The sequence below is a fragment of the Carassius gibelio genome, chromosome B23, assembly GCF_023724105.1.
Source record: "Carassius gibelio isolate Cgi1373 ecotype wild population from Czech Republic chromosome B23, carGib1.2-hapl.c, whole genome shotgun sequence".
NCBI lineage: Eukaryota > Metazoa > Chordata > Actinopteri > Cypriniformes > Cyprinidae > Carassius > Carassius gibelio.
This window is the reverse complement of record NC_068418.1, coordinates 8,552,250-8,562,500: the sequence shown is the minus strand read 5'-3', so window position 1 is coordinate 8,562,500 and position 10,251 is coordinate 8,552,250. Positions and strand designations below refer to the sequence as shown.

The 10,251-nt window shown below is 39.3% G+C and overlaps 1 protein-coding gene across 1 annotated transcript; it reads right to left on the bottom strand.

The window, feature by feature from the left end:
* Window positions 1-5,682: 5,682 nt before the first annotated feature.
* LOC128011824 (uncharacterized) lies at window positions 5,683-9,446 on the bottom strand. The gene is made up of 6 exons (XM_052594557.1): window positions 9,312-9,446; window positions 9,005-9,025; window positions 7,884-8,034; window positions 7,094-7,224; window positions 6,843-6,987; window positions 5,683-6,384 (listed from the first exon to the last, which is right to left on the bottom strand). Exons 1-6 carry the CDS (start codon window positions 9,429-9,431, stop codon window positions 6,068-6,070), a joined length of 885 nt encoding a protein of 294 aa, XP_052450517.1. The 5' UTR covers window positions 9,432-9,446; the 3' UTR covers window positions 5,683-6,067.
* Between the last annotated feature and the right edge of the window lie 805 nt (window positions 9,447-10,251).

Here is a 10,251-nt window from a genome sequence, read left to right as displayed (position 1 = left end):
AGTGAATAATTTGTCCAGGGTTTTTTTTTTCTCTCATGTTTTTTTTAATGTCTGGAAAGTCAGAATGCGCATGCAACAACATAAACGGTTGTTTTTTTTTGTTTTTTTCAGCGAACTGTGCCATTCCTATTACCTCAATAATCAATCAATTACAGGCCTAAATCAATCATGCCAGAGCAGACGGATATTAGTACATCTCATCACACCGGCACCCGCGTCTAAATCAGTTGAATGGTCTGGTTTTCAGTCTAAAACAGTTGCGTCAAGTATAAATACTTTGTTCGCACCTCCCAACTTGCACCGGAGGCTCGAACCTTTTGGTGACTCCAGATATAGATGAGCGACCAACTTTTTTTTGAGCCAGCATTGATTATGCGTGACACAGTCTCAATTTGTGGGATGCACGCGCTACGTGGGACGGGTGGTCACCCTAATATATTCCTTTCCAAGATGGCTGCTTGTCCACACGCAGCAGCTTCTCTCTGTCCCAACAGAACGGTGTTTTCTTGTTTTTTTTCTTGTGGGACACAGTGTTTTTGTATGTCGTCATCGCCTCTACCTTTCTGTAAGCATGCATACAGTCGCGAGTTTCTGCTCGATGTCGGCAGAACTGCATTTTTACAGTTAAACTCCGTGCACTCCGAACAGCTGCGGGATCTCGGTCTGCTACGGAGGCCTACACCATCACCGACCCCCACTACTGCATCTCGCCAACAGCGGAGGCGCCACAAGCGGTGTGAGAGGAAGCAGAAGAGGGGTAAGCACAGAGGTATCCAGGCTAGGCTAACGGCTAACCCACACAAGCCATCTATCCCCACCATCGTACTGGCTAACGCACGCTTGTTGGACAATAACCCAGACTACATTCGATTACTAAGTTCAACTCAGAGGACTGTAAGAGACTGTTGTGTATTTGTGTTCACGGCGGGCTTTGTGTTTAGATCAATGATGCGTGGTGCCGCAATACCATTGTGATCAGCAAATACTGGTCACCCCTGGCAGAGTTTATGATTATTAAGTGCCTGCCGTCCTATCTGCCGAGGGAATATACTGCTATACTGCTCATTTCGGTGTGTATTCCTCCGATCAACATCATCAGCAACAGGAATGACACACTAAATGGACTGTACCAGCACAGCACACCCTGATGCTTTTCTCATTATAACTGGGGATTTCAACCATGCTGACTTAAAGACCAAAAATTTTCCAAAAATAAACCAACGCATTAACTTTCCAACACGAGGTAATAACATTTTGGACTTTGTTTACACTACACAGAGAGGAGCTTACAAAGCCCTCCCCCCCCCCCCCACCTCGGAGCCTCAGATCACATCACTGTCATGCTAATGCCTGCATACAGACTGCTCATTAAAGTTGCCAAAACAGTTCACAAACAGATTAAAGTGTGGCCAGAAGGATCATCAGAGGTTCTTCAAGACTGCTTCAACACAACTGACTGGGACATGTTTAAGCAGGCTACCACATGCAATTACACAACTGACCTCCAGGAGTACTCAGAGACTGTCACTGCCTACATCAACAAGTGTATTGATGATGCAACGGTCACAAAAACCATCACTGTCCTGGCCAACCAGAACTAATGGATGACAGGGGGGGGGAGGTCTACAGACTCCTGAATAAAGGGAATGCTGCCATCAGAGCTGGAGATGAGGTGGGCCTGAGAACAGCTGGGACCAACCTGTCCCGCGGCATCAGAGAGGCTAAGAGACAGCACTCCAGGAGGATAGCTCATCAATTCAGCGACAGCGGAGACATTAGGAACCTGTGGCAGGGGATACAGACCATTACGGACTACAAGCCCCCACCACAGACCTGTGACAACAACATCTCTCTGCTGAACGAGCTGAACACCTTCTTCGCTCGCTTTGAGCAACAAAACAGCACGAATGTACAGAAGACTCCACCTCCTCCCGGCGACCAGGTGAGGTGTGGAGGAGATCCTTCAGCAGGATCAATGCACGCAAAATTCCAGGTCCTGACAACATCCCTGGGCGTGTACTGAGAGACTGTACAGCAGAACTCACTGATGTCTTCATAGACATTTTCAACATCTCACTGAGTCAGGCTGTTGTTCCCACATGTTTCAAAACTACCACCATCATTCCAGTTCCGAAGAAGCCATCTCCATCCTGCTTCAATGACTACCATCCTGTTGCACTTACCCCCATCCTCATGAAGTGCTTTGAACGGCTAGTCATGCACTACATCAGGTCTGCTCTCCCCCCCTCCCTGGACCCCTTCCAGTTTACATATCGGTCCAGTCAGTCGACCCATGATGCCATCGCCACTGCCGTCCACTCAGCACTCACACATCTAGACAAAAAGGACTCATATGTCAGAATGCTGTTCATTGACTTCAGTTCAGCATTCAACACAATCAGCTCTCAACAGCTCATTTACAAACTGATCCAGCTGGGGCTCAACACTGACTGACTGGAAGACCTCAGGCAGTACGGGTCGGCAGCAACACATCCAGCACCATCACACTGAACACTGGGGCCCCCCAAGGATGTGTGCTGAGCCCCCTCCTCTTCACTCTGCTGATCCATGACTGCACACCATCGCACAACCCCAAGCTCTTTATTAAGTTTGCAGATGGCACAACTATGGTGGGTCTCATTAGAAACAAAGATGAGACAAACTACAGGAGCGAGGTGAGCCGCCTGTCCAGATGGTGCAATGATAACAATCTCTCTCTGAACGTGGAGAAGATGAAGGAGATTGTTGTTCACCTCAGGAGGGCACACACTCAGCACCTTCCTCTGACCATCAACGGTGCGACTTTGGAGAGAGTGAGCAGCACCAAGTTCCTGGGTGTGCACATCAGAGAGGACGTCTCCTGGACCGACAACACCGCAGCACTGGCCAAGAAATCACAACAGCATCTCTACTTCCTTCGCAAACTGAGGTGAACCAGAGCCCCACCCCCATTGTGTACACCTTCTACAGAGCACCATCGAGAGCATCCTGTCGAGCTGCATCACTGTGTGGTATGGCACCTGCAACGCGTCCTGCCGAAAGACTCTGCAATGCATAGTGAGAGCAGCTGAGAAGATCATTGGTGTCTCTCTTCCCTCCCTCCAGGACATTTACGGAACCCGTCTCACTCGCAAAGCCCTCTGCATCACAGTTGATCCCACTCACCCATCACACAGCTTCTTCAGTCTGCTGCCATCAGGGAGGAGACTGCGGAGTCTCCAGGCCAGGACCAGCAGAATGAAGGACAGCTTCATCCACCATGCTGTCAGGAAGCTGAACTCCCTCCCATACCTCTCTGTATGTATGTACTGTACATGTGGAAGAATTGACAATAAAGCAGACGTGACTTGATATACAGTGAAAAAAAAAGAAACACTTCAAGTTGAAAAGCATCTGTATGACTTCATCCATTGAAAGTGTCAGATTTGGAGCATGCACATGTGTTCTATGCAATTTCAAAAGCAACACGGCAGTGAACAGATGATTGTCTTGTGTTTGATGCATGTGTTTGGCAACTATACTTACAAAAAAAATCACTTTTTATTTTACTTTGGTGGTTTGGTTCATAATGCCAGCACAGCAACTAAATTACAATTGTGAAGAAAATATGGTGGTGAGTAGGGAGGAGATAGTTTCCAAAAAAGATGTAGCTTACAAATGTCAGAGGCAGTTTGTCTTAAATAAATTAATAAATTAATGAATGAATGAATAAATAACGTTTACAGGTCATACAATTCCAGTAATCCCTTCATGCACAAAGCCAAAACCTCCAGGACCATCATATAGTTCTTCAAGTAAAAACCAGCAAATGGGATTAAATAAAAGATAATTGTAGTTGACATTCTCAGCAGGAGTCTCATCAAGCAGATGAGGAGGGTTATTCATTCTCCATTATTAAGTCATCTCTCCCTCCATCTGCTGGTCAGTGTTTATAAATGCATCCTGCACATTTTAAAGAAATGCACGGTTTATTTACCTATGGACAACAGTGCTGTGTTTTTGTATTCATCAGCCAAAGGCAATATACTGTATATATTTGATATATATATTTTATATCTAAAATATACTTTATACTATATGGAGTTTGTCTTTTGTTTAAAATAATTTTTATTTTCTGTTAATGTTTCATCTGTTATGGTTGATAATTTGATGAATGATGATATATGAATATAATACTGAAATAACATCATTCCTCTGATGTATTTTCTACATGTTAGAGCACTGCAGAGTTGCAGTAGGTAGTTGGTGTCTATTTAGAGAACAATGACAAACCTTTTTAGTAGTTATTTCAGAAGTAGGTAAATATAAACCATAAACAAAACATCTGAAAGAACACAATTCTTTTAAATGGAAAATTTATTATCAGACTATCTACATGTACATGAACTGCTCTATTACTTTTTTCTATGATTTTTTTTTTTAAGGAATATGCAAGAATGCAATTATAAAAATTCCAGTAAAAATAAATTCCAGTAAAGAAAAAAAAAAATGCCAAATTCAGTTCCATCAGTATAATTTCCAAATGTTAATTTTAGGTTCTGACTAAAGGCCATATTCAGTACTTCACTATGATTGCAAATCTTGTATCGAATTTACACAACACTCCTGCAACCTGAAATTTGGCAACATGTGCTTCAGACTAAATTGTGTGTATAATTTAATGTTCTAAGATCTAATTACTATACTAAATATTTTATGTGGGTTTTAACAGCAAAGCCACTGACGTGTGATACAAACCCCATCTTTCCCTTTTCTTCAATCATTAACAGTTCTGTTGTAGTGGCGGTTTTCCAGAGTGTACACATGCTTTGCATATTTGACCATATGTGTGTGAATATGTACATGGTGGGCTTGTGGTAAACTGCCATCAGATGGGGCACAGTGTTTGTCAGTAATACTGTTATCTGTGTGAGCTCCTTGTGATGAGGCTTATCAGTATGATAATTCAGCAGGCTGTATAAAATACAGATGCAAAACCAAACCCCATAGTTTGCATGCGGCTACATCAACAACATTCAAGAATTCTTATTTCAGGGAATGTATACTGTTGATGCTATTGAAATGTTATAATTCATATTTACATGTTATTGCCAATAACAAAAACAAAAGCACATTTTTTATTATGTTTTAATATATTCTATGATAACACCATGTTGTTTGTATTGTTTATAAAGTATTGTTTTACTATAATATTGTATCATAATACCCTCTTAAATATGAATCGCTCATTACCATAGTAGTAATCGAAGTGCAATTTATTTGCAACTGATACAAACAGTGCCTTCCAATCAGATTTGTTTTGAGAAATATCAGTTTTTGTTGTTTTGCTGCTAAATGAAGTCATTCATAAGTCCTGTAGCAGATGTAGACAGGCGGTGCTGGGGGAGGTGGAGGGTTTCAGAGAAATTATAAAGCTTTTCATGTAGCACCAACTTCAAAAACTGAACCAAGCTATTATAATTTTGAGCTGCAGAATCAGCAGAGGCCAATCAGCTTGTGTCATGTAGTAAATTATGGGATTGCTAGCAGATTGCATTTAAGGGACATATCAGCTTGCACTACCTAGAGTTTCAAAACTAGATATGTAGTATGGTTGATTCAGTCATATCGAGTATTCGATTTAAGTTGAATAAAAACTGGCTAAACATGATTACAATGTCGTTTGGCTGGGTTCCTTGTTATTGTCAAAAACACAAATTTACATGTTAAAATAATTTATTCAGGCACATCAGATTTCATTTTAATGTTGTTACAAAGCCATTGAAATGAGCACAAAAATGGGCAACAAGCAAAACGGATTCATAACTACATATAACGTAGTTTAATGTTAACAATCCTCAGATTTATATAATTCAAAGATCAATTTCAACTTCTTAGAATTTCATGTTATTCCATATTATTGTTCATACAATTCCCACGTTCAATTGAGCCTCAATTAAGCCAAACTATATTCGAAAATCAGTGTATTATGCCCATATTATATTATGAACATTACCATTTTCTGTAAAATACTCAGTATTTGTTTACGCTTTTCCAGTTAGGAGAAATTCTTGGTGGTTGAGACACATTAACTACCCATGAATCTTTGTGAGTTGTTCTGAAGGCCTCTCAGTGTTCTCTCTGTGAACTGATAAGTGAGTTTACGCTTCACTTTGCAGATCTCTCCCGTTCGCGAATAGTTTCGTAGGGCGCGGGCCATTTTCTGGTACGTCATGGTTTTCCGGTTACCCTTGCGTCTGCCCCACATCTCAGCCAGCCTTTCCTTGTTCTGGGACGAGAACTGGAACGTTCCATTGTTAGACTGAACCCACCAAATGCAGCTCCGCATGTCTGGTGTCTGTAGCATCTCGTACAAGAACTGAAACAGCCGCTCTTTCCTTTTGCCTGAGAAATGACGTTGTAATGTCAAATGTATTTTAGTGTCAACAGAATATTAGATATCTATCCAGTGATCTCTGTGCATAATGAATGCATTCTGTTTTCAATATATATCATGACCTTTTCAAATGAAAGATTAAAAATTAGCCTATATAATGACAGCCAATGTCCAACAAATTCCAAACTGGACATTGTTCGATCAGTAGAACCAAAGTCTATGTGAATCACTTGATTGTAAAGGCAATTCTGTAAGGGCTAGTTTTAAGACTAGTCAAAGCAATTTATGCAATTAGCCACTGGTCTCTATCTATTTTTTTATTTATTTCTCCATTTTAGTTGAACATGTGTTGTTTTGGACTCCACTGACTTTCAATTAATTAACAGTTCAAACACTCCCCAAAATCTCCTTTCCCAAAGCCAAAAAGAAATAGGTGGAACAATGGCCTACCAATTCTCTGTCTTACCTGAGAGCGGCGCTAGAGCCAGGGAGTCATACGCAATCTGACCCTTCATGTCAGAGGTCGGTGATGGTGGGAATTCTTGGCAACCAGAACTGGTGGACAGCGAATCTGAGTCACTGTACTGGTTTCTGTCATACTGGAAGTGTCCCTAAAACATAGACTATTATTAATTACAACCAACAGGTCAATATTCGCTTAAAAAACTGCATACAGTCTTGACTGTGATATTACAGTTCATGTCTGATGAGACCTACCCACTCATTGTGACTGGACTGACAGAGCCATGTCTGCTGCTGCTGAGACTGTTGTTCTTCATGCGTCTCATCTGTTCCTGGTACTCCACCATAATGCCATTCATATGTATAATGTCCAGACCAGCTGTTCTCTATGGAAACACATCACTCATTATTACCACATATGCTGCTCCCTAGAATCAACAACACATGCAGGCTGTCAGAAGATATTTATGGTTATACTATAATTGTTTTTAAAGCTAAAATAAATTCTCCTATGCAGCTTAATCAGCATACCATGTTTAGTTTGATTCCCCTGAAAAGTGTAAATACAGTTTTTCTGAGGCACACGCTTTCAAAACATTGCTGTTTGTCTAAGCATTCGACCAGCCTGACATAGCAACAGCTTAACCAATAGTGTGAGTTTGGGGGTGGGGATATCAGTTTGTCTGACCAATGGCAGTTGTGCAGAAGGTAAACCTACTTAAACACTGTGTGATTGTTCAAACTAATCAATTTTTTTTTCTTTTTTTCTTTTTTTTTTTTTGATTACACACGTCACAGGTAAGTACTTTTTAGTACTAAATTTCCATACAGTTTCTCCTCACTAAACTAAACTTTTATGACCCATGACATGGATTCCACATCTTGAGACACAAATAAAGAAGCTTTGTCAAAGAGGAAATTACTGACCTTACAAAACTAAAAAGGCACTTGTATTCTATTAACAAAAGGAGAAGTGACCCTTCCCCCAGTGGTCTGTTCCAGTGTTTTAGTTCTAGTGTGTAGAAGTTGATTATCAATCGCTCACCCACTGTGCCATGTTCCTCTTGATCTCTCCTCTGCACACGTGGTGCTGACATCACTTCCACCGAGTGCTCCTGCAGGTACTCCTCTATCATGTCCAGGTCAAGGTTCCCAGACGATGGTTCTCTAGGGCCCAGATCTTGAAAGTATTGAATCTGTAGGTAAGTCAATGTATGTTAGCAAACACTGAATCAGATAGACTTTACACAATGTACAAGACACAAGCATTTTCTTTCCTGCTTCCTAGATTCACACTCAATAAAATCTAAATATTATATATTACTTAAAATATTATAATGTAACCACTCATGAATGACAGCTGTTTAACAGGCATACTGCAAGGAAGTTGCAACAAATTCGCCTGACTAGTATGTTCTTCCTGCCCTCAGTAAAATTTGGTTTTTATTAACACCAACAGAAATATTTGCATAGTGTGTGTATATTTAGAGGTACTATTTTACCTCTCTTTTGACATTATTGTGTATACTACATATAAAATATTTTGACAGTATTTTGAAGGCATGCTTCAACACTTATGTTATTGCATTAAACAACAAAATGTCTAAGAGTCATTAAATACCATTTATTTTATTTCAACACCAGCATAATTTCCATAGAAAACAATGTTCTTCGAAAACATTAAAGTGTCTTAAAAGTCTCTTTTTTTTTCACCACTTTACATTAACGCCAAAACTTTACAGTGAAATCTGCATATTTATTGATCAAATCTGATATTATATGGACATAATGGACATTATAGATAAAAATTGATAGCCTGAATGCACTGTTATTTGCTTTGGATAAAAGCGTCTGCTAAATGTATAAATTGAATTGAATTTAATTTAATTTAATTATAATTTAACATTTTAACGTTTCCAACACACTTAATATAAAAAGTTATACAACAATTGAAAATCTACTTATATGATTGGCCAAGAGTATGATATATGATATATTTTACTTGTGTGATGCTTAAATATATCACAATGCTGCTTTATATATATACATACACAAAAAATAAATCATCTGGCAATTGGTCATGCATTTTTCCCAACGCTTTCCCCACTTTCCCAATTGTTTTCCCTTTAGTCAATCTAAATAAATAAATAAATTAACAATACTCACGTTTTCAAGAGTTGCCAACATCTGAAAAAAAAAAAAAAAAAAAAAAAATCTGAGTCAAATAAGTAAAAACAGCACATGAGCACAAACACCTAAATGCGACTCTACATGGCGGAACGGAATGCTGTTAGAATGCAGTTTGATCACATCACGTTTTTCTGAAACATAATTCGCAGCTCAAGCAATGAAACTTAAAGAGCAAAGAGAAACAGACAAACACTCCTGTAAACAAACAGTTTTAACAAAAAATGCAAATAATTGCTAACACGTAAGTTTGAATGATATTGTAGATTTATTGATGTTTAGTTACCTCAGTGCACTTCCAGTGAATAAGACGACTTAGTGTATCACAACAGAAAAGTGGAAAATACCGTAACTGGACGTGAGGTTGGAGTTGTACATCACCTGTAAAGTGCACCTGTTGTCTCATCTGATCCTTTTATATCCTCCCAACTGTCTCTCTGCTTTTGCCCGCCTCCTCCTGGAATACTCGTAACGTAGAGCCACCCTTCCATCACCCAAATGCAAATCTCTATTAATCAAACATTCATCTGGGTTTAACGGTATAGGCGAGTCTTACGGTCACTCCCCTTTGCTCTGTCTGGGACAAAGCCTTCTGGGCATGTGGTCTGCGCTGTTACTTTGTGTCCTAAGAACTGGGATTTTACTCATAACTGTCACAGCGATTATTGAGGTCATTCATGTATTACACAGATCCAGATGAACTTTTTTCCCTGTCAGAAATCTAGCTTGAAATGAAATGCTGTGGTTGACATGATTCTGGATTAACTACTTGAAAACTACTATTGTGAGAGATATTACATGCATGTTCATTTAATGTTAATGTGTGTGAAAAAACAAAACAAAAAAACAAACAGCTTTGTTGATGCATTTGAATCATCATCTTTCTGTTCTGTGGTCAGTAAAACAATTTAAAACATCATATTTCCCTTTTTTTCCCCCACTTTTTATTTAGATTTTATTTTGTATAATGTCCTTCCGGAGCACAAAGATTCTGTTGCACTTCTAGTAAATAGTTTTCAATAGAGACTTGTTTGACTTTACATACTTTCCAGTGCAATAAAATAATTGAACCTCAAAATGATAAGACTTACATAGTACCATTTTTATTATGCTTTTCTTTAACAACATGAGTGAAAAAACAAAGAAATGTTGTGTTATTACTATAAATCTAATCATTTAATTAAATCTCATGATAACATCCTTTTGACTGGAAGATGATGTTCTTT